At 30.5% G+C, this 25,769-nt stretch overlaps 1 protein-coding gene across 1 annotated transcript in view; it reads right to left on the bottom strand.

Moving 5' to 3' along the window:
* LOC129002478 (lachesin-like) overlaps positions 1–25,331 on the bottom strand; it is a 277,618-nt gene extending 252,287 nt beyond the window's left edge. Inside the window, exons 1-2 of the mRNA XM_054430313.1 lie at positions 25,224–25,331; positions 19,304–19,415 (exon numbers count right to left, since the gene is read on the bottom strand). Of these exons, the coding sequence (XP_054286288.1) occupies positions 19,304–19,367 (64 nt within the window). The 5' untranslated portion in view covers positions 19,368–19,415; positions 25,224–25,331. The remainder of the gene's footprint in view (positions 1–19,303; positions 19,416–25,223) is intronic.
* Between the last annotated feature and the right edge of the window lie 438 nt (positions 25,332–25,769).

Here is a 25,769-nt window from a genome sequence, read left to right as displayed (position 1 = left end):
TTAATTTGCTATAGTTATTTTTTGGAATTATTTCCAGGTAGAGGGATATTTATACCTAAAATGACTGGACTAAAAGTCAAGATTAATTTTATTTTGTTAAATAGAATATAAATTGTTATGTTTATTTAATTAAAAATTGCTAACCACAAACTATGAAAAATAATAGTTTATAAAAGACGAAAGCATTACCTGGTTCTAAAATGGATAATATCGTGAACGGAGAAGGTGTAAAAGTGTCGCCTGTTTATCCCATTTTACGACCAACTCAAGTGGGGAAACCAAGGTTCCAGGTCTTGTCCTTCGATGAGAGTAGAACTGAACTGCTTACGATTCTGACAGAACGTTTACAAACACAAACGAAGGAAACTAACTAACGAAATTGACAAAATTGAATAAAATATATTTGTTCTTCGTTACATTCAATTACTGTGGCGCAGAAACACCAGGTGCCTAATTTAAGTACGACATAATTGGAGGATTTTTGAAGAATTTATGTGATGTCAGCTTCGTTACAGACTAAGATCAGTTGGATTACTTAGCCAGGACCATTTATTAAACATCCAGTATTGATGGGGAGTCTTGTTTCGAACCACTAAAAAGCATCTTGACTTTTCACGCAAAATTTAACTGGTAAACTTCTGACTCTTAGTTGAGCACGACATCATGACATGATCATCACAACACATCATAACATCATAACATGATATTGGCGAACTCAGGAAATCCCTATTTACAGTTATACAAAAGAAATAATAAGATTTGTTAGTAAAAGACTAGCGTGCGATCTTAAATATCCGTAAGGCGTATAAGGTTGCAGCTTTTATTTGATACAGGGTGTCCCGGAACTCTCTACCAATATTTTAGGTCATTGCTCCTGGGTAAGAAACATACCTAAACATCATATTTACATTGTCCGGAAGTCCTTAGTTACTCACACAGCCGCCATTTTGTTTTTTTCAGTTATTAATTTTTTTCTAAAGGATGGTTAAACATACGAAATTGAAACTTTGCACAAATATTAATGACAACTAGACAAAGCTACCAAAAAATTATGACGATTTTTCCAATTCATAAAACAAAATGGCGGCCATTTAAAATTTTGTTTCTTAAATAACTCGAAAACCGTTGATTTTACAAACATTTTACTAGAATAACTTTTTTAAGACAATTTTAATACAAATCGATTGACTTCTTAGTTTTTAAGATTGGACGAGTATTAATTGAGATATGGCGATTTTAGTGATACGTGACCGCTTTCAGCATGCGCTCCAACTAACCTTCAGAGGTCACGAATCACTAAAATCGCCATATCTCAGTTAATACTCGTCCAATCTTAAAAACTAAGATGCCAATCGATTTGTAATAAAATTGCCTTAAAAAAGTTATCCTATTTTTTTTATCAACGGTTTTCGAGTTATTTAAGAAACAAAATTTTAAATGGCCGCCATTTTGTTTTATGAATTGGAAAAATCGTCATAATTTTTTGGTAGCTTTGTATAGTTTTTATTAATGTTTGTGCAAAGTTTCAATTTCGTATGTTTAACCATCCTTTAGAAAAAAATTAATAACTGAAAAAAAAACAAAATGGCGGCAGTGTGAGTAACTAAGGACTTCCGGGCAATTTAAATATGATATTTAGGTATGTTTCTTACCCAGGAGCAATGCCCTAAAATATTGGTACAGAGTTCCGGGACACCCTGTATATTGTAAGGTACTGGTAGTACCTTTAAGTAGTTACCTAGTCAGTATCTAATAGTTTTGAACAGATGCTTGGGCTATTAATAGTTTTATTTTAAGTTTAGGCATTTTTCCCCTTTGAGGTAAGTTATAAAGCATTTTCAAATCCGAAATGTTTGTTTGGTTGTTTAAGTTATTTGTTTGGAGTCAATTAACATAAAGTTGTTTTGCTTAGAATTATTGTCATATTTTATCTCAATCGATTATACAGGGTGTCCCGGAACTCTCTACCAATATTTTAGGGCATTGCTCCTGGGTAAGAAACATACCTAAATATTATATTTAAATTGTCCGGAAGTCCTTAGTTACTCACACAGCCGCCATTTTGTTTTTTTTCAGTTATTATTTTTTTTCTAAAGAATGGTTAAACATACGAAATGGAAACTTTGCACAAACATTTATGACAACTAGACAAAGCTACAAAAAAAATTATAACGATTTTTCAAATTCATAAAACAAAATGGCGGACATTAAAAATTTTGTCTCTTAATTAACTCAAAAACTGTTTATTTTATAAAAATTTTAAATGGCCGCCATTTTTTTTGTGAATTTGAAAAATCGTCATAATTTTTTTGTAGCTTTGTCTAGTTGTCATAAATGTTTGTGCAAAGTTTCCATTTCGTATGTTTAACCATTCTTTAGAAAAAAATTAATAACTGAAAAAAAAATGGTGGCTGTGTGAGTAACTAAGGACTTCCGGACAATTTAAATATAATATTTAGGTATGTTTCTTACCCAGGAGCAATGCCATAAGATATTGGTAGAGAGTTCCGGGACACCCTGTATTGTTTTTATCATAGATTTATTAATTATAGATTTTCTTAATTATACATATTAGCATCTAAAAGCATTATTAATTTTAACGCAATTATATAATTTTTTATAAGTAAAGTATTTTTTTCATCGAGGTAGGCCTACAACTTGGATTTTTGGGATTTAATTGACAATTTATATAACATGAGTTCAATCTATGTTTGCCTTAAAAGTTTCCCGTAAAAACGTATAATTCATAGATTAAGTATACTTGATATTTACTAATAATACATTCCTTAAAGTTAAAAACTAGAGTTTATTGATTCATATTCTTTACAAAAAGCTAAATGTACAGCTATTTTAAAGATAACCCCTTAACAGTTCTATTAAGTGATAAATCAACTAAAATAAGCCCTCAATAGACTAAAGTTCAGAAAAAAGGTAAAACTAAATTTAATAAAAGATAAACTAAAACAATTAGAAGAGGAAACGTGACACTTTTTTTAATGAGTATGTTTTTATCATATAATAACAGAAAACTGTATTGTGTATTGTCATTATGTATTGTGGTCTCCCAACAATCTATGGTAATTGTCGAATAATACTAAAAGCCCTTAATAAGATGTAATTGTTCATTACTTTTCGCTGTATTACAGATGCTTCCAGCAGCTTATAACATTCACTACACAAGATTTTTTATTATTTTCTCATTGCTATGCAATCTTTTAGTGCGAGTTAAAAAAATAAAAACTAAGTCCACAAAACACTATTTTTTAATTTTATTTTTTAATGTTTTTTAATTGGAAGCCTATTTTATTGTATTCAAAATGACTTTACTGACATTGCGGAGGAACTTAAATGAAGCGTGATATAAAAATTCACATTAAAGCAACATAAAAGGCGACGCGTTTAAGGGGAAAGGGATAAAAGGGAAATCCCTAAATCCCTCAGACAGCTTTATAAGCCTCTTACTTGCGAATGGTAAGACCTGGGCTATAGCCCGCACTAAGTGCTGCAAAAAACAATCCCTCCAATAAGTTAATTGAACTCTAAACCACCTCTCTGTATGTTGAACATGGGAATAAGTGATAGCAAAGTTTCAGAATGCATCTTATAAGTGTGTAAAGGAAATATATAGATCATATTTAATAAATATTTATCGATATTTATTGCTTATTTACCTCAGCCTGTAGTAAATAAAAATTTGTCAAAAGTTTTTTTCGTGCAGCTTTCAACTATTCCATGCTACACAAACAAACAGTAGGTGCAAACAAATTTTGGATATTGCAGCATTATTTGCCTTTAATGTACTGTAGGCATAGAGTTTTAATTGATTATGGCAATTATTATTAAGACGGATTGAAACATGCGAAATCATTATACCTACAATCTGTTTAATATTCATAATTTCGTCACCTTAATGTATTTGTTTGTATTATATGATTTCCAATACTATGCTAAACTACAAGCTTTAAGTTCACATATAAATATTTATTATATTAATATGGAATGCATACAGATACAATATATACAGTATGTAAAATACGACACAGACAGTGAGCATAAATTTCAGTATTTTTATGAAATAACAAGTTATTTGATTAGTTTTTATGTTTTATAAAAGTTGTTTTATGTTATTTTTGGTCAGTATAAAAAAACCCATGATTTTCTGTTTTATTTGTGGGAGATTAATGCTATCTTAGTTACAAGTTCTACAATAATATTAAGTGGCGTAAACAATTATTTGAACCTCGGGTTTTTGTTGCATAGCTAATTATTAATGATTTGTAGTTATAGCTTTAACTACCAATGTTTTTTTAATAGCCGTTTCAGTCAGTTCTTAGAATTGAAAAGAATCACTTACTTTATTAAGATTATTATAGCATTGTTTACTTACTTTAACAGTATTGTTGCTTTACTTAACAACATGAGTGACGGACCAATTAGGTTCAAGGATTGAGAGAGAAGAAGTAAAACTATGATGCTTTGAATGTCAACTAATCAGCTGTATAGACCAATTTAATTGTTGAGTGGTGCAAATTAGTGTTTAGTACAATGATTTGTTGCATCACTGTCAGTGACAATGAGGTGTTATAAACGAAAATATGACCTCTATTAGAAGTTATGAGTAGTGATTGTTAGTACGTGTGATTAAATTCTTTCGTAGGTAATGAAGTGCACGCAACTTGTGTAAATAGTCTTAACGACACGAGTAGAAATTTAAGATATACCAGCCTTGGCGAGTGCCTTAAAAACTTCTGCAAGTATGTTTAAGACTATTTACACAAGTTGTGTACACTACTTTTTACCAACGATAGTTTTTTGTTTACTAAAAATCACTACAAACAACTTCTAGGAGAGGAAATATTTTGTTCAGTTCTTTTTCTTTTAGCTGAATATTTTTCCTTTTCTACATGTATATAAATTAAACAATCGTTGTGGTGACTAATATTGTATAAGGATTCTTTTAAATTTTAAAACTAAGTTTCCGATTATAATAATAATCTATTATTAGAAAAAAATATGTTACAACGACCGTGCAGTAATGGTATACGCTAACAATACCGTCATAAAGATCTAACTTAACGATAGTTACTGTAAAATACAAACTTACAAAAGAATATAAAATAATGACACACAATAAACAGTTATAATTGTATAACTTAGTCGATGTCCTGTGCTTATTTGTGAAAAGGAAAAACGTAAACAGTTCCTAATTATGTTTGCTAAGAAAATAAATGTTCTTACTAAATTCTACTAAACGTGGATCAAATGTTTCAGAATTTATAGAGTACTACATTCCAAACGTTCAATTTAGAAGGATTTCATCTGATAACTGTGGTTTTGGGTTTTTACTGGTACGAAAAACCAACGTCGTTTCAAGGAACGTTATTTTATATCTCATCCAGCAAAATAGGTGTCTCTCCGAGTTTGAGGAGGGGTTTGCGTGTAATCCCCTAAGCCAAGGGGTTATCTTACATCCCTCCAGCAAGTGGTCTACATAAACAGGTTTTATAGCTTACCGCTAAACCCTTATAATGAAACACTCTAAACTTCATGGCTGAAGGGATAAAAACATAATTAGATTAACTATTTTAAAATTGTATTTGGAAGTATCCAAAAACGTATTTGGTTAAACGCGTTTGAACTATGCCAATTTTATATTGATTTACAAAAAAATGTCCCACTATGTTTTTTATTTTCACTTATAAACACGTTTTACAAAATAAATTATATATATCTGAAACAAGGTTAAACATTAATCTTATTATAATTTAATATAATCTTATTATAATTTATTATAATCTTATTATAATTTATTATAATCTTATTATAATTAATACGTTTAATCTTCATTATTACGTATGATTGAATGTTTTTCTATATAAATGTTTATGATATACTGTTTAGTGTAGTTCTAATGAGGTATATACATATAATAAGGAATTAAAACTAATACAAAAATATTGATAGCATTAACAAATAAGATGAATCTAAGAAAATATATAATATTGTTATGGCATACAAATGAAATATTAAAAGCGAATAAAAAAAATGTTTCTTTGTTTTGTTATTTAGAAGTTCATGTGATTAGTAAAAGAAACTCTCTCTAAATAAATATGCCTTTTCAATTAATAAAAAAGACGCAACAACTTTAAAACTATAAATTAATAAAAAATATAACATTTTTAAACAAAATTCTTTTATTAAGTAACTTTACGTTACTGTGAATTTCCTGACTTTCTATGAATATTCAAGTATCTAGTTTGGATGAATGGATATTGTCAACATATAAAGTATTCACTTGGTTTGTTTTGTGTTTAACTTTGGGTAGCAAGACGTGTGTGTAGAGAATATAAAAAAATCTTCATTTGTTATCTTCAATTTATTAAAACTAATTTCAAAACCTATCATTGTTTTTTTTTATTGAATAATGTTTAAATTGCTCTGTTCAAAGGTTGATAAAACACGTTCATCTTATTTGAGTGCATATACAATTAGTTTTGAATTTTAAATTACTGCACACCTGGTAAAATAAACATTTTTGTGTTTAATATCCTTATCTCAGAAACTTTTAATGTAAGGCTTAGCGTTTTTCATTACAAGAGATTAGTGGAAGCCATAACGTTGTTTATGTCCAGACACTTGCGTGGGCATAAACCTTCACTTGGGGAAGGATTAGGCTTGTGGTCTTCTTGCACTTATAGATAAAAGGTGTTGAGCACCTTTAAACTAATTTAAACATGATTTAGCTAATTCCATTAAGGAAATATCTTAAAAATTCACAATTATCTGATAAAGTTTTATGATTATAATAACACAAATTTACAATATATATTTGCAAGTATGGATAATATTCGTAAAGTTATTTAGCGTGGTTTAAATGAAACAAAAATAGTTCGCCAATGTATCATTTAACGAGTAGAAACATGTTTCATTATTTAAATTAATGTAAATTAACCCATACCAATGGGATGTGATTCGTGAAAATATATGAAGTAAAATATTTGTTAACTATGGAATTACTTATAATCACAACTAAACAAGTAATTTGACATGATTTTGCTCATATTGTGTGTGGGCCCTGTCTCTCACAACACTAGATAAAAACGTTCATTCCGTGTAAGCTGAGGACCATTTAATATAGAGGATTTTATCTAAAGACAACCCCAATGACACTTGAACCAATCATAAAGCGAGATAACCCTGCAGATTGCTCATGTTCGCAGCTTTAGGGTTCTGTTTTATGTAGGTAACTATTCTTACCTTTAAGCGTCCCTTTAACTCGTTCCATTACATTTCAGCCAACTCAAAGTGGCTTTGCCCCTGGTTCATTATTATTTTACTCTTTCAAAAATATAACTATATGTAAAATCCAACTAACTGACATGAAAATACACGTTATACATAATTTCATTTCATTTTTGACTATCTCAAAAAATAATCCCTTTTCTATATAAACTGTCATGGAAAAAATATTTTAAGTCACTTTGAAAAATGTAAAATTGTTAAATAAAAATTAAAATGTGTACAATTAATACAACAAGGGATTACCTGTAACATATCTTTCCCAGTCGTCTTACTTAACCTATTGTTGTGATTGAGGTGTAATCTTAAAGCTTATGATTTAGCGCACCTTAGGTAATTAAATTGCAATCAAAAGGTAGCTCCCTTTAGGGCTTCGCCCCTTCACGTTTTATTTATTCCTACAGTCAATTTTCAAAGCTCCAGTTATGCTGACCAACTTTCTTTATGATGGTTTGAATGTGACTACTTTTTTATAACTGGGACCTAATTACTTTTGATTAATCTTGTAAATAGGATAAATTTCCTAGACGTTCCTAAACAACAAATACTCTATTTATCTAATTAATACACTCAGCATAACGATTTCACTTAAAGATTTTACTAAAAGGTAAAACGACACTATCATCATGTATATTCATGAATATTTTACAGCCTGCTGCAATGCTATTATCACAATGGTAGTTTTAATTGGATGCTCTTTTATCACCCTTAAGCGCAAAATGCTTGAATCATTCAACTTTTGATATCTTCAGAATTCTTCTATATCTGCAAATATACGTTTTACAGCTGCCCTTTTATTTATATCGGGAATATATTGTTCAGAATATTAGCATGTTTTTAAATGTGCGACTTTAACATACGCTAACAGTTTTGTATAAGACTTTACAATTTATTTTAAGATTAGGTAAAAATTTTGCATTGCATCGGTTTCACTCATTATATTATTATATTTCCCACAAACCATAGGATGTTTAATGATTTTCTTTCAATACCTATCTGCTTTATTTTTTTTAGGAATAATATTCGTTGCATTATTAAATTATTCATAACACACTCATCGGCCTTTCCAACTTTACATTTTGCGATAACCAACATGCCGTGACTAAATGCATAAGACTGAAACGCACTTATGACTCGCCATAAAGCTGCCATAGCCCTACGCCCTTTGAAGTTCACTAAGGTCATTTGTTTGAGTAGCGCAGACTATTTTGAAAGTGAATATGACATATGGTTGATGATATGACATACTTACATGTAAGCAAGTTATACTAATACTACTGGGTTTTGCATATTACACAACAGTAATAACACTCTATATTGATTTTTGAACAAATATTTGATGAAAATGTATAATTTACAATTGCAAACTGCTCTTAGTAATATATTCATTCGTAATAAAATAATCATTATTAGGGTAAAATTCCATGACGGAATGACGCATTAGATAGTCATGTGTTAAGAGGATATTGAATCAATAACGATAAATCACAGACTGCACAACTGCAACGATACTTGTTACAGGGTGTCCAGCTTTTGATGTATCAGGTATGGAAGCGAAATGTATTCATAACTGGAACCATGGTAATATGAGGCTTAAATTAGCTATCATATGGAGAAATTTTAAATTTAAATACTTTAATTGATTAATCAATTAATTTCCATCGACTGGGCTTCCATTTTCAATATATTTGGTAGAAAATATGCCATGATATATTAGTTTTCACCGAATTATTGGTATGAAAAAATATAAAATTAGTTAAAAAAATAGTATAAAAAAATGTATTTGTCTGCCCACAGTTTGCAGACAGTTTGTCTCTGTAAATGGTCAGTCCTCTGTTGTCAAATCTTTAACTCATGGCGTCCCACAGGGGTCTGTCCTTGGGCCCTTGCTTTTCAACATAATGATAAATGACCTTTCTTTGCATTTGGGAGAGGGGGTTGTTTGCTATGCTGATGACACTACTCTAATTGGGGTAAATGATAACTTAAATGTCCTGCAGGGCACTATGTCTCAGACTCTCCAAATGGCCTCGGCGTGGTTCCGAGCTAACTTTCTCTTCCTGGATGAGAGTAAGACTCAGTCCATAATATTTAGTCTTAGACAGCTTAAGCAAGATGTCACAAGCGTTAAACTACTTGGATTAATGTTGGATCCTAAGCTGGATTGGAATAGTCACATATCTTTTGTATGTAGTAGACTTTCCAGGGTGATTCACTTGCTCAGGAACTTGAAGAACTCTGTACCCACTGAATGGCTAAGAACTGCCTACCTTGCGTTTTTTCAGAGCATAATTCTTTATGGTTTAAGACTTTGGGGTGGCACTCCGGGAGTCGAGAGGGTTTTGACGCTCCAAAAGGCGGCAGTCAGAATCTTGGCAGGTGCTGATTTTCAAGACCACTGCAAACCTATCTTTATTTCTGAATCCGTTATGACAGTGTACAGCTTATATATTTACCAATCTCTTCTGTGTACTAAGCAGGAGTCAGGCTCTCTCGAACTCCGAAGTGATATCCACCCTCACAATACTAGGAGGAAGGACGACTTGAATGTACCCTATGTTAGATTAAGAAAGGTCCAATCTAGCTATTGTATACAGAGATATAAGTTTTTTAACAAACTCCCTTGTACAGCTTGGAACCTGACGGAAGCAAAATTCAAAATGGGGATTGAATCTCTTCTGTTGGCAAATCCTATTTACTCATTCAAAGAGTATTTTGAAATTTCACCTGGCCAAGTAAGTAAGTTTTTTTAGCCAATGAGTGCCAATGTGTGATGATAAATAAGTTTTGTTTTTGTTTTTCAATTCTCTGCATGGTGTGTTGCAGGCTTAGGCTAAGATTTTGATGTATTGACGTTTCCTTGTACATATTATGCTTTCAGGAAATAAATCATTCTCATTCATTCATTCTCATTCTCATTCTCTCTCATTCTCTCAAATCATTCTCATTCTCACTGATATATTTTTGTTGATACTCAAAGCTATAAATACTTCTTCATACCGGTTATGATGTTTTACACATAAATTAATTCGTCCACCATAATTTATTCAAAATCAAATTCTACACGATTTGTAAATTCAGTATATCGTTGCTTTAATGCAATATTGTACTTTTTTATGTTGCAATCGTACATTATCCATACAATAATGGTTACTCAAAAATATGTTTTGTTTAGTTATAATAACTAAGAGACGAAGAATTCCCGGAGAGAGAACGATATACAAGCTGCACTTTATAAAGGCAATATTCAAAGTCCCCATGTCATATTCTGACAGAATATATGAGCAAAGAGACAAGCACATTTTCAAATGAGACATATAACAGATGCTTTCATAAACCTGTATCATACTATATGTGACGTAGCTTAACATTTGTGAGATTTCTTTAAATAAAATATTATATGTAATTTGAGCTGTAATTTTAAATGACGCTTATCAACTGGCTCTTACCCTTAGACTTTCAATATTTAAGATCATTATACTATAAAAATTAAAGTGTAAATTTAATATTTTATATTTAACTTCAGGTTAACATAGCTTCTCATGCCACTAAATATTGTTAAAAAACGCAAGACAGCAAGTTTTCGCAGACTTTTGGTCATATAGAAGTCGAATCGAAGGTCATATCGTTGTAACATTTTTGTGAAACGATGGAAATCTGAATGTAAACAGCTTTTAAAACATTTACTGTTTGTAACTTTAACAGCATCCTTAAATACAAGGCATGAACTATATAAACCATATAAAACTATATAAAGCTTACTTACTTTTTTATTATTTTCATTTTACTCCATATATATGGATACATATAAATGTTACTTATGTAATTTTTTAATCGAAATTCTTTATATTTTCTTTTTGCATAAAATTCACTTGTGAATGTTTACTGTAAGCTTAAACATATCTATCTCACTGCTGCTATAAACATTGCAATTTTGCAACATAAAAATTTTGATTTAATTAGGATATACCCTTTCAATTATCATTAGTTGTTGGTTTTTATATCTAAAAACCGTGAATTAACTTGTTTGAAAGGACGATAAAAGGCAATGTCTGGAGTATTGGGCTAATAAAGGTCCGAATGAGTTGTAAAATCGGCACCACGGCCCGGCTTATGTGGAAAAGCGCCACTTTCGCCGGATTATAGAAACACCATTCCCCAGGTGTGAATTGCCACAACCATACAAATATTTATTGTTCTATAGAAGAAAACAACAGCAATTATATAAAATTTACTTTTCTCTATACGTGTTGACTTTATTTCAACATTTATAGGGTAACTAAAATAACCTAAGTAATGTAAGTAAGTAATGACATGTTTACCTCAGTTATAATTACTCTTTAACGAATTAAACGAATGTAATATCTTTTGGTCAGCTTCACAGGTTTTAGACTTATTTAAAATTTGCAGGTGATAATAAAGTCTCTATTACACCCAACTTATATTCAATACTATCTGCATTTTACATAATATACTACTTTCTTAAAACTGAAGTTTGAACCATTTAATACTGCTGTTAGATTTAACCAACATTTTTTACAAGCAAATACGTTCAAATAAACCTACCATTTATAGCCAAACATTTAAAACAATATTCAAACAAGGGAGCTTATTAGTGGTAGTTAATATCTAAATAAACCTTACATAGATTATGTGGCTTGAAATGATAACGTTTGCTACATATTAGAATTGTTTCATGCTTCAAGAATAATACTGAAAAAGGTTTAACTGATGATAAAGTATATTCCAGTTGCATCGCATTCTAAAGCTAAAGTAAGTATTTCTACCATGAATAAAGGTTAAGCGAGTCAAACTTGGTTTAGGTTAACTTTGAATTTGCATTTTATGTTCTCTCCAAGACTTCAGGAGTAAGGTCGATAGCAGTTTTCTTTCTGCAACTATAACATTTGGATATTTATAATGAATGAGTTTTAATTATTATTTAAAATTGAATTGTTCATTTTGCTAAAACTCAATACATCCAGTAAGCGGATTAATTTGAAACATCATGTAAGCCATTTTAAGTCAAATTGTTCATGTGTTATTGATCAAAATTTTGTTTTATCAATGCACAACTGCTTAATCTACGTTATTGTATAAAACGGTATATTTTTGAATAGACAAACTCCCTCAGTATTATATTTAATTGAACTGTACTTATTTTGTTAATTGTAATGAAACTTGCAGTCTGATAAATATAGTCACTATATTAGGTTTAACATTTGAATTGGAAAACTATAAGTAAAATGTTACTATTGAATTAATAAGCTAGATAATATGTGTATCATTGAAAGTTCAGTCTCGAATTAACGCTTGGAATTTAATTATGTAACGTTGTGTCCATTTGCAGTTATATATTGACCACCGCAACAATTCTTGTTTTATTTAAATTAAAACCGCTTATAACTTTTTCAATCGTAGTTCTGTAAGCAGCTACCAAACAAGGGTCAATATTAATGTTGCTTACAAATTCTTATGCTTTCTGATAAATAATTTTCAGCCGATACATGAGTACAATATGAAAAAATCTTGAATAAAGGTAATTTGATTATAGTTTAATTTATACGCAATGATGGAGAATTGTAGACATTTTACATTTAAGAGGTAGATGATAAATTGTTGTTACAAAAAGAGCGATACTGTAGTTTGTTCTCATTCCATTTTCAGTTGAATGAGATAGTTTGGGGTAGAATGCGGTATTCAGGTCTTCAATGTTCTGGGTTAAAATCTCACCGATCATTAGTAATCTATATAAATAAAATTAGAGTTTTGTCTGTACATTGCTCAGAATTATATACTTTTAGGTTATTTTTACGTTTTATACATTAAAGAAGCAGAAACGAGTCTTATCTCAATTTCTGTCTGTCTGTCTGTCTGTCCCTTTGTCTGTAACACTCAAGATGGCATTTTACGCAATCTTCTCCGTGAAAACCAGAGTACATATCAAGATCCAAGTCATTTTAATGTATTCGCTGGATTGGCGAGAGTGTCTTTAGTGATTAAAATATAGCCTCACTACTTTGTAAATAAAATTACGGACGTTCAAAAATGCAGTTTTGTGCGATTTTTGTCAAATTTTCGTTCAATTTTTATCACATAATCGTCTATGAAATAACGAACAGCTGTTCGGATCAAGATTATTTTTTCTAGCTGTCAATGACATGTTTACAAATGTTGTTTACAAATACCGCAACTATTTCGAATCACGTTTTGAAAGCAAATCCGAACCAAGTGGGATTAAAAACGTTTTTCTTACATAACGGATTTAATTAATCGCAAGTGCAATAATATAGTCTAATAGTGTAACCGTAAATGAAATTAAATAACTAGACATCGTCCAAATCGGAACCATAAATTCTTTGAGTATAAAATGTTTCTTGAGTTTTGACAACCAGAAAGAAGAAGACCTTGAATCAGTGTTGTATAGGGCTGGACACTGAAATGATCGTCGCCAATAGCTTACAAAAAAGGTTTCCACTCATTGACGGCGCTTCAATGGCGGTTGTGTAAAGTGTAAAGTAAAAAATCACAACTGCAGTGGGTGATTGTAACAGAGGTTTAACAGAGGAAGTGCTAAACTCGCTTTTCCAATGTGTCACTTTCTGTTTCTACTCACCGTGTGATGCAATCGCTGGACCATACAGCCAATAGGCCCATAGCTCATATCTTGGGTACGTAAGCCTACATATTTATTCATAACAACCTTTTTGACGACGATCCTTGATACCGGTACTTTTCCATAGAATACGACATGGCCTACCTACTTAAAAAATAAAATTACAAATGACCAAAACCCCAACATTCTGTGATTTTCGTCACATTTCCTTCTAATGTTAATAGATATACTAATCATTGTTTATAGAATGCGTAATCTATTAGGCCTAAATAACAAAAAGTTGTTTGGGTAAGGTTGCTTTTTTTTCAAACTGACACCGATAAGTTTACGCTATAACTTTTTACGAGAAAATCCGAAAGCAAGAGATCAATAACCTCTGGACTAGATATTAATGTATTTAATTGGTCCGATTTACTATAGTTCTTAGGTAGGTTCTTACGTAGGTACTGGTTCTTTTCCTTAGAACCGGTAGTTTACAAATTTGATATCGTTGGTGTTGCACCTTATTTATTAGAGCCGTCCGTATTCAATTTAAGTGATGTCTTAACTCTGTATAAGTTTTGCTTTTTCTGTCTGGATTCCAAATCTTAGCTTCCGGTATGCTAAGAAAATGATAACCTATTTGAGTAAAACATTTGTTGGGCAAACCATCATGAATTGTTTACGCCTTTATATTGTTTATGTATCAATAGTTCGTGGCCTTTGTTGGATTGTTGTATTGTGTTGTTTTGTTGTACCTATGTTGGTAACGCATTAATGTCCTTATTTCTCAGTGTTTCACGGAATGGACAAGAGCACCTTTGATACCGAAAATGTCAACCGGAATAAAGTGTTAAATGGTGAGGTTGAGGTAGTACTTTAAATACGTTTAAGTTAACCGATGTGGAAAGTAACTTTCAATTATAGGCCTACTTTAGGGCTACGCTTCATGGATCAATAAAACATTTTTTAGTTTAATCATTGGACATATGGACCAACACGATCCGGGTGACATTTAATTGCGAAGCATTTATTTTGGCTTGAACTGTCAGATACTGTATTTGCGAAGGTTTATATATAATAGTTTTGCCAGCATATCTGTAAATGTGCAAACTAATTGCTGTTCTTAATCTTAATATAAGTAGGTTTCAACTGACTACTATAAGATCCCCGTGCGTAGAACGGGCACACAGCTAGTTATATAATATTTCCACAACCTTTTAGAATTATTCTGAAGTAATGTTACACATAGTTGTTGACTAAAGACGTTCTCTTATGTAAAAGACAATAAAAAACCCATTACTACCAGCGACAAAACAGTTTTTGTCTACGTTTCTACCAACGATGTAATGGTTTCTACTAAATAGATTAATAGTTCAGCACCGATTGGGCGTCCTACGGGCAAGTGTGACAACCTTTCCAGCTAGTAACTGGACTATCAATTCTGTACGTCTTTAACAAGATAGTAGTAGCTGAGATGGTTTAAGACAATAATTGTAATTAAAAAAATAAATCTATTGCAGCCCCATTGCTGTCTAAATACTAGGTAATTAGTGGTTTAGTGAACTGCACTCATCAAATATTTCTAATTATTTTTTTTTCTTAGTTTTTTGTGCTAACTTTTATTTTGCGTATTCAAAACTGTTAAAATATTACATGTCTACTAGTGTAAGATACAGCAAGTTGTAGGTACAATATTATCCACAGAGACATAACACACAAGAATACTTGTATAATATTCCCACTTAAAAGTTGAGCAAGGCAATCTGCGTTGGAGTTGAGTTTTAATAAACCCAGAATGTTGTTAGTCTAACTGCAAGCGTAGGTTTGATCTGTATAACACTTACGGGAATAAGTAAAGTGGATATACTTGTATGATATAAGCGATGTTATCTAAATTTGATATCATAAAATATCTAAGTTATTAAGAGATGTAAAGTTTACGTCATAATATAAAACTTGACATAATAAAACCCCAACTTTAAACAATGAACTAATGTCTAGTTTTAATTATTGCATGAGAGTTAGTAAATAAATCTACTACTCACATATTATAAAACATATAAAATTGTCTGAAAAAATTATAACTGGAGAATTCAAAGGTTTATTTAGTTAATAAGTTTTAAATTAAATCTTGGTTTACCAAGATTGCATTGATTAAAAAAACATCAATAAATTCATATTTAAAAACATGCTAATACAGGTATGATATAAAAATAAAAAAAGATAGAATTTGTCTAGTAAAGATTTGTTGGTATCTAGTCACTATTTGATCGCAATATTGATTTATCAGTAATATAAAGTTGTGTTTAGACATTATCAGTTAAATTATGACAAAGTCTTATCTAGGGATTTGAAGTTTTTATTTCCATAAACATAAAACATAAATTATGTGTAAAATAAGTATGCTCATATTATATTATCAATGCTTGGTTTGAACAGTATGAAAAAAACTTTTAACTTGACATAATTCAATAAAAAATACTCAGTTTGCAGAGAGTACTTTTTCTATTCAAAAATCTTGACTTTTCCCTTGATTTACATTCTAGAATCTTTGACCGATTTAAAACAAAACTTTGCTGATTTTGACTTCTTTACTCAAATCAATACACATTGCGCAATTCATTTAACTTACCAATTCCTAAACACGAATTATTTTCAAAAAACACACATTGTTAAATTGGCATAAAGCTTTTCAACTCACTATCATTTTACCTCTAGTTAGAACCAAGCCTTACAAATTTTTAAAATCAGTTAAAACATAAATTGCTAAGTATAACCTGTTACAGCGTCCAAGAATTCAAAAAATGTTTTGAAAGCTCTATTATGTAATTGTTGTAAATATTAGAATTAGTAATTGATGTTAAGTATAGTATTTTTGTACTGTTGTGACATGGCTAAAGCAAACTGTATTATTGTTACTTTGGCCCAATAACATGATTCGATTTGAACTTGCAATTATATTACGTATTGAATGCCTAAATGCTGATTGGAATGCAATTTACTATGCACACTTCAACGCTGATAATACCTTAGGAATTCGAGCAACGTTGATGTTTGACGAAAATATTTGTACTTAAAATACTTGTTTTACAACCAATTTGTTAACAACGAGGGTCCCATGCGCAAATGTCACATTTTAATAAGGTTAACACTCAATTTTGAAATTAAATATACTTTTACCATTAAAATAATACTTAATAACTGAACATATTAAAGTTATAAGAAAATTTCAACACAATTTATTAAATTAAAAACTAATAATTTAAATATTAGCCTCTTTACAGGTATATACCTTCCTTTTAAAATTATTAATAAAAAAAATTATTTATTAAAATAGGTGATTCTTACAGTCAGTAGTGTTTTATGAAATCTATTCTTATTCAAGCCCCAACTGTATTAATTATAGTTATAAAATACAATTTTAATTGTATTATTCTTCAATAGCTAAGACTTTCGATCTTAGTTATTTCAGCTTACAACAAATATCTAAATATAACTTAACAATAATAGAAAAATGTGTATGTTGCATTATCAAAACATGACCGTATCGCATGTCGATGGTAAAGTAAGCCGTAACTATATCCGATTATACTTGTAATAGATGACACGATGCGACACTTAGACACAATGGTAATTACATGATGGGGATGATATTGAAGCAATAACCATAAATCACTGACTGAAGCCATTGCACCACTCCACTCTGCTGGCTAAAACACTCTAAATGTTTTTTGGTCAGCCGTATTTGTTTAATGGATATACGCAGACATATTGGTATATATGGACGATTTGGAAAATAGTTTATCGTTTAAATGCTGTATTAATAGATTTTTTTGGTATTTAGTCAACGTTTTTTTTTTCCATACAGAGCTTTTGTTTATCAATAAGCTGTAAAATAAAACTATTGTTATTATGTGGTAAAAGGTCATAAAGAATTAGACTAACTGATAAACGATTCTTTTGAACATAATGTGATACTGTATATATAGCTTACAAAATATAACATTCATATGTTTAGGCAATAAATTATGAATAATTTTGCGCTTTATTTAGCAAAATATAAATATGGTACGATTCTCAATAATTTAGTTGTTCGTTAATTAAGTTATACTGTTACTGGTTGTTTGTAATAAAATATGAACTTATCTTAGAGTGAATCTAACACTACCAAAAGAGTAACATTATAATACTTAGCAAATAACTCAACGTTTACAGCTTAAATATTTTATTTAATTGTTACATATTCGACTAGTTATTTGAACTGCTTTCGAAACATCGATATCAATATTCACTGAATATTAACATAACATTTATGTATTGTTTAGTGACCATCGAGTAAAATGTATGTTTTATCTTTATAAATATTTTTACATAGTGGTAGTATAGTGAGACTGGATAAGAATAGAATCTACCATATGAACGAAGAGTCATTTATTATTTTTATTTCTCGTCTAAAACTTTAAACAATATCTAGGTTTATATTTTACAACCGTTATCTTCATACTTTATTAAAAAATCTGTTTCGTAACATTATGCTGAATAGTTTATCACTAGTAAAATACTGTTAGTACTAGTTGATGTATTTACAAAGTAGTATTAACAGGGTGTGTTCTGTTCTGTGTCTTTTGTGTACTGTTGTTTTTTATTTTGACTTGGAATTACATGAAAACTAAAATATTCTAATAAGTATTATTTATTATGTTACAGTTTTTATAGGCATCTAACACGTGGAGTTAAAGTGTACACAAGAGGGTTATAACTACAGAGGCACGTTTTCATATAAGTGTTACGTGTTATTTCAGTTCGCTGCTGCCTCGATACGTAAGAAAAAGGTACTAAATGTCAAAAATATCAACAATCAATATTAGTTGTATGGTTGGCTATGGAAAACCTTTCACATAATGTTTAAAATTGGTTACTCCTGGATTTGTTAACTAATATAGTTTTCAATGGAAATATTTTCTTAATTTACTCTCAAAGTAATTACTGCAAACTTAATCATTTTAAAACTGTAGTTTATCTAGCAGATTTTAACACGTAAAATTTGTAATAGTTAGTTAAACCGAAATCAAAACATAATCTTTAATTAGACAAATTGACATTTACACCCAAACCAACTACCACAAGACTGTCCCGTAAAGAGGATTTGAGCAATAATGTAAACATTTTAATATAGGAACGATATGACACAAAATAAAACAAACAAAAATTCAACCAAAAGCTGATTAAATTATTTTTTTCTTTAAGTCAACCGCTTTTTGTTTCTGATTTCGCAAATCTATCATTACTAAATCCATATAATATTTGAATATGGGGATAGCGTTCCATGGAATGTCAGATTATTATTAAATGTTAACTGTGTTTAATATACATGAAATTAAAATATGAAAATAATAGTTGTTTTACCTTTGAGAAAAGCTAGCGCGTTGCAGGTGACTGCGCAAGTCAACAATGTTAGAATCAAATCCATCCTTGGAGACCGAGCTTGGCTCACACTGCACTATAGGTGCTTCACTATCTGAAAAAATAAACATGTTATCGTTAAAACATTATAAACTATGTTGATCAATCATGTTGTAATATGAGCGAACCCTGCAGGATTAAAATGTCCAGTTCCATTTCTAGGAGTTCCGTTTATTTATGGTGTGCACTCTAAATAACATATTTATGATTTTACATAAATTTAAGGGATCACTATCATAGAAGCCAGATTATTTTTAAATGTGAAATTCGTTTACTTACTAAGCTATTGTAATATAAAAACATACGTCTCTTTTACAAATATATAGTGAGTATGCCGACATTTAGTCATTAGCCTATGTTTAGGTATGAATTTCTTTAGAAATATCCCTAATGAGTTAATCTTAATTAAATTAGATTAATAATAGATTATTAATAACTTATTAAAAGATTATTAATCTTTGGTGGTTGTATGAACAAAAGTATTAATGGCACGGAAAATTTAATGTAATCACTCAAACGTACTTCATCATTCATCTTTGATCGATAGATTTTGTTGTTATTCATCGTAAACTAGAACATTATCTCTTTTGGGAACGTTATATAAATAATATTTATTTTGAATTGACTTTAATTTGAAATCAAATTCGGCGGTGTTTATCAAAAATATTGTTATAATAATAAAAAAACAAATGGAGAACATTATGTACATAATCTCATATGATACTTGTTATACTGAAACACACAAAAGAAAACCACTCTTCAATACCCTTTGTTAATACCATCCTAAATAAAAAACCGCTTAGCTAAAACCTGCTTTAAATAACGCTTGAAATACGTTGAATTCAAATGTTTCGGATTTCAAATCATTATTCACGATCGAATGATCCACCGTTCTATCGGAAAACCGAAACAAACGCGTAAGGGTCATTTTAATACAATTCTTTTCATCCTACGCGACGTTTTCTATACGTTGGAAGTAGTTAAGGGGTGGTTCGGAGGGGGGCAGGTACAATTACAAACAAAGGCTCTTTTCGCATGCTGGTTTTAATTTTCCATCGTCGACCCAAACAACAGGCCTGCGGTATCTTTTGTAATGTCTATACGTAGATTGGCGAGGTTCCTTTATTGCGGAGACCCATTCCGTATTTAATTGCTCTGTTTCGGATTTGTTTGTGACGATGAATGCTTGCGAGGGAAAAGACCGTAAATCTGTTTGAGTAAAGTTTGTTCAGGGCGGGTGGTCACTGAGCTCTATTAGACAATGTTATCTAGGGTTTACATTGACATGCAGCTTTTATTCGAAGGATAAATCACGATGATCGAGCGGAAAGTTGGCTAACTTTTTATTGGTTTGAAGCGTGTTGTTGGCTTATCATTTGCCTTCTGGTGTTTATGTTTTTCTTTCACTAACAATATCAATTCCTTCTATAACGAAATAGAATACTTATAATACTGTGTAAGGACAAAAATCTGCCCTTGCTTAAATTAACATGCATATGATATTTAAGGGTTAAAATGTACTAAGGTTTGGTATTCTTAGTTGATAACCCTATTGCTTTACATATTTTTCATTCGTGGTTTTTTTAATGCTCATGAAACTGAATGAATATGTTCTCGTATATAGGAAATACAGGCCTACCACTCACATTGTAAAAACTAATACCACTATTATTTTACATACAAAGTCATGTCTTGTAGCTATTAATGAAATGCAAACATCCAGCAAACGTTTGTGTGATGACTGATACAATTTCTCATTTACTCTTCAAACTAATTATTGCTACAGACAAACAAGCATGCCTTGTCGCCTCACCATTTGTATACATTTGGAATTACATCGTGCAAAACATTATATACTATTGTTTTAATGAATACAAATTATCAAACATTTAAACCACACATTATCACTCAATCTTTAAGTAAAAGAACATAAGACATTATGGATATAATATTGCAGATTGGTAATCATATTATTTGATTAAATTAATAATTCTTGTCTGTTAAGTTTAAAAATGAAACCCATTTTAAGCTATATATTATTTTTTGCGTCATTAGCTTATTTTATTTAATAAATTATAATTTATATGTGTTTGTCAATAACTAAAAATATAATATCTGTTTGTTATGATATGTTATAATCTTTTTAAAGACTTAATAATTCCCCCCTTGTGACATATTGATATAGTATTTTGCCCTCAAAATTATTTAATATACATATATTTTGATATTTCAACAGAATTTAGTAATTGCAACCTAAAATATCACCTCAACAGTGTGAAATTATTCTATTCAACTTTTACACCGACAGTTTGATAACGGTTTCACAAGAGCTCTCGTTAGGCCAACCCTGTTTATTCTTTTGTAAATTAAGTCCTTTCAGTTCACTAAATAAATAAAACTTGACAGAATTTGTCAAAAACATGTCCGGTGTGACGTAGCGTTCAATCAGTGACGCGAAGATTCTGTTTACAAAATCTGCTTTTGAAGATTTCCCCAGCGCGGGGGATTAAAACACAAAGCGCCATTCCATTGGGAAATTCAAATCATCGACACAACCGTGCAATTGTACGCCTCTCTGGATTTGGTTTAAAAACAGCGACTTTAATGAGGTGAAAAATTCCAGTGAAAATTAGCAGCGAAAAACTGAAATATACTGGTTTAATTAGTATTTTGTATAGCTTGGAGTTCAATTTGTGCTTCAGTGAAGTATTTGTATGTTTTCAAACACTATCCGTATTAAATGCGAGCAATATTTAAAAAATCAATGGAGTTAATAAAATTACAATTACCTTACCAATTCTTTAAAATTGCATATCGATTAATGGTTTTTGGTTAGAAAGGTAAGTAAAATAAGTATTATTAGTTCCCAAAAATACCAAGATGAATTCCATTCCAAAGATAAAAAAAATAAAAGAGTAGGCTTGAATTACCTTTTCACCTCTAGTGGTCAAAGCGTATTTATAACTTACACAAATTATTTTTATTACAAATATAGGTATCCCAAAAAGGGTGTTATGTTTGAATTAAAATGCCAAAACCAAAGAACACTTTACAAAATTAAAAATTTATAGCTGCAATTATCACATTTAATTATCCTTTATTCCCACATAATTTTGACCATTTTAAACAAAACAGTGGAACCTCAAAATCATTGTACGTTTTCGTTTAAACCATTTTTTTAAAATGAATTTGTATTAGTTTTTAATATTTAAATAATGTTACTCAGGGAAACAAAATTAAAGTTGTTTGAGCTATAGGCTATTGGTAAATTTTAAATTATATTATTTGATTCTTATCCCTTTGATCAAACTTGGGTCTATATATCGGTGTGCATATTTTTTAATCGCACGAGCAAATGTTTTTGGTAATTTATTTTGTTCTTATTTCGTTACTCCGTCATTTATTTTGATCTTATCTAATAAACATGTAAGGTATTACAACTGTAGAATATCGAGATTTTACTTCGTCCATTCTTTTGGAATATTAAAATAACAACAGCAATCTCTTCGCGACACACCTTGTATACTGTGACATAAAGTTGGTAAAACGTTTTCAATATTTCAAATTCCAAATATGTAATAAGCCATAAAACTAGTAATTAAAACTCCAAAATATATATTTAAACAATATTACATTACTTAAAAAGGGAAATACACCACAACTCCGAGTACTTTTATAAAAGAGAAATCGTTTGGGTCGAAAAGTTTATCTTTATCAAGAAGAAAGGTAAAATTACAAGAAATTAATCCTAACAACATTCAAGAGAAGAGTTTTCTCATATTGGATTAAGCTTTTATGCAGCCGCAAGGGTAAACTCCAAAACTTTTCTCCAACTTCATGATATTATAATTTAACAAGCAGCAATATAAATATAGCGTTCAAACCCTAATACTAACTATTATTTTACCTATTTTATGTTTTAAGGTTGAGTTATGCATAAGTTGATTTAACAATCGTAACAGTATTATTTTTAGACGTTTCTATTGTAATAATAGGAGTATTCTCCTCCAAATTTGGAACATTACAATACCATAAAATGTTATTAAATTGATTAGAAATGTTTATGGTTTAGCAATCAAAAATTAGCTTCCACTTATGAGCCATATGTTAGTATATTTGTTATATAAATTATATGTATTTGAAATATATAACTCAAAATACATAAATAAATTTACTATAACTGAGTATAAAAATAAATGCGTCGACGTTATAAAAAATTAAGATGAAATCGTTTTAAATTGAAATTTAAAGAACTGCTAAGTTATTTTCAATGTTTTGAGTAGTACTGTATGAGTTTGAAAAAGAACTTCAGGCTCCAAGAAACTTACAATCGATTTCAGTCAGTGATAAAATAAAAACTTTATAGGCCTATAACATTATCTTTTTAGTTCCATGCAATATTTCTATTCTTTTTTTGTTTCGGACTAAGCCATATTGTGAGTTGAAGAACATTCATTGTGCTTTATAGAGGAAACGATTTAGATTCAAACATATTAATTTAACTTATACATGGGAATACTAGTAAACTTACGGACAGCAATATTATTGATGTAAAAGTTACCATCTAAAAAAGTTTATTAACTTGATCTAAACGACATTTAAAAAAATAATCATACTTGAGTATAATTTTAACTAATTTTATTAACAACAATGAAAGTAGATAAACAAATATTGAATGCATTAAATAAGTAGCATAAGTAGCAATAAGTAGTCAGTAGTTTCAAAGCACTTAATTATGTTTATGAAATCCTTGTAGATTACTTTATTTTTAACTACCTATATCGTCCTATAAAAAGGGCATACAGTAACATTAACCTACCTCTAGTATATGGCGGGATCAATATAGTTATAAAGTACCAAATGGTGTAAAACTCTAAGAATAACTTGTATAATAAACCTTGTTTATGGCACCGTACGTAACGCTAAGCCTTGCAGGTGCACGGACCACCGGGATCCTTTGTTTACCAACTTACAACAATAACTGTAATAATCAATTTTAAAACTACCTGAATCGGGATTACAATCTGCAATCAAGGTACCACGATTGAGGCTATTCTTTTAGTATTAACTGTGTTATTTATTTATTCTTGCAGATACTTTCCTACAATAAATAACACATACTAAAGATGAAAAAGTAGTTACAAATGACACAATTAACATAATTGTATTCTATTTTGGCACAATGCACATTGCACTACATCATTATCCATACTTTAAAACACTCACCAAAGTGTGTATTTTAAGCTGAATATGTGACGTTAGTTTAGCCTCTATTGGATTTATTCGTTATTTTATTGCTGACTGAAATCAGCTGTTAATTTAGCGAGGGTCGTTAATTGTAAGCCATTGATCATGAGCAGCTGGGCCCATTTTTGAACGATCGAAAAGCTACTAAATTTTCTCAATATTGGACCACCAACCTTTTTATTGTTAGACAACCACTATAACCACACTGATTCCCAGCTAGTTAAATAATAAAAACGTTTACTCTAATGGACCAAAGCGGTTACTTAATAGTGGGATACTCGATAAAATTAAAACTTTGTATTCCTAATACAGCACTATCATGTATATTTACCTCATAACTTCAGCTTGTATAGTACCTCTTTTATTAACTTGTATACATCCTGTAAAATCCCTTAAAACAATATGTTTCTTACACTCCACATGTATATTTTTTTTTCTATTCTACTACTATCTGTTAAATGTATTACTTTTACCATCACATTACAATCAAAGATCCAATTAACAATCTTACAATCTAAGTCATAAGTTACGACATTGAAGTATACACAATACATGACAAAGAAACAACAATGGATTCATCGTACACACAACACACTGTCAGTGTCGTGATACGAACCTGTGACGTAGCTGAGGACGTTGAGTACATGATGACGTCACACTCAGCACATCCCCATGTGACACACACACGTCACTGTATTGTTAGCAGCGTCGCGACGCACTCCGCACACCGGCCCGGCACTGTCTGACGCCGCGGCGCTGCTGCTCAACCCCCGCGCAGATCCCGCCCCTCGCCCACCCCTAATTAATCGTCTTTGTCCGCTCTTTTGCCCCCGCCACTACATTGCTCACGCCGTCACTTGTAATCGTCGCCCTTGTATCTTGTCGAGGGGTGAGAATTAGTTTAGGATGGGTCTTGACGTGTAATTAAAGATTGGGGTACGTGTGCGTGTAATAGAAGATTCGTTAGAGCGTTAAGAGTAGCTTAAAATGTGAATGTAAGTTTTTTGGAGCGTTGGACGATTTATTCAGATAAAATAGCTGACCAGGAATGTTTATTTATTGTAACTGCGGTTGAATTAGATGCTCTAAACTAGTAAACTAGTTGTACGGCAGTAGTACGTAAACTTTGACCTAAAAGTTCATCTGTCTAAGTGAGACAGGA

The sequence above is a fragment of the Macrosteles quadrilineatus genome, unplaced genomic scaffold, assembly GCF_028750875.1.
Source record: "Macrosteles quadrilineatus isolate MER2022 unplaced genomic scaffold, UCM_ALF_1.0 Scaffold_9__3_contigs__length_116548681, whole genome shotgun sequence".
Lineage (NCBI taxonomy): Eukaryota > Metazoa > Arthropoda > Insecta > Hemiptera > Cicadellidae > Macrosteles > Macrosteles quadrilineatus.
Note: the sequence above shows the minus strand (reverse complement) of the source record. Positions and strands in the feature narration are given on the sequence as shown.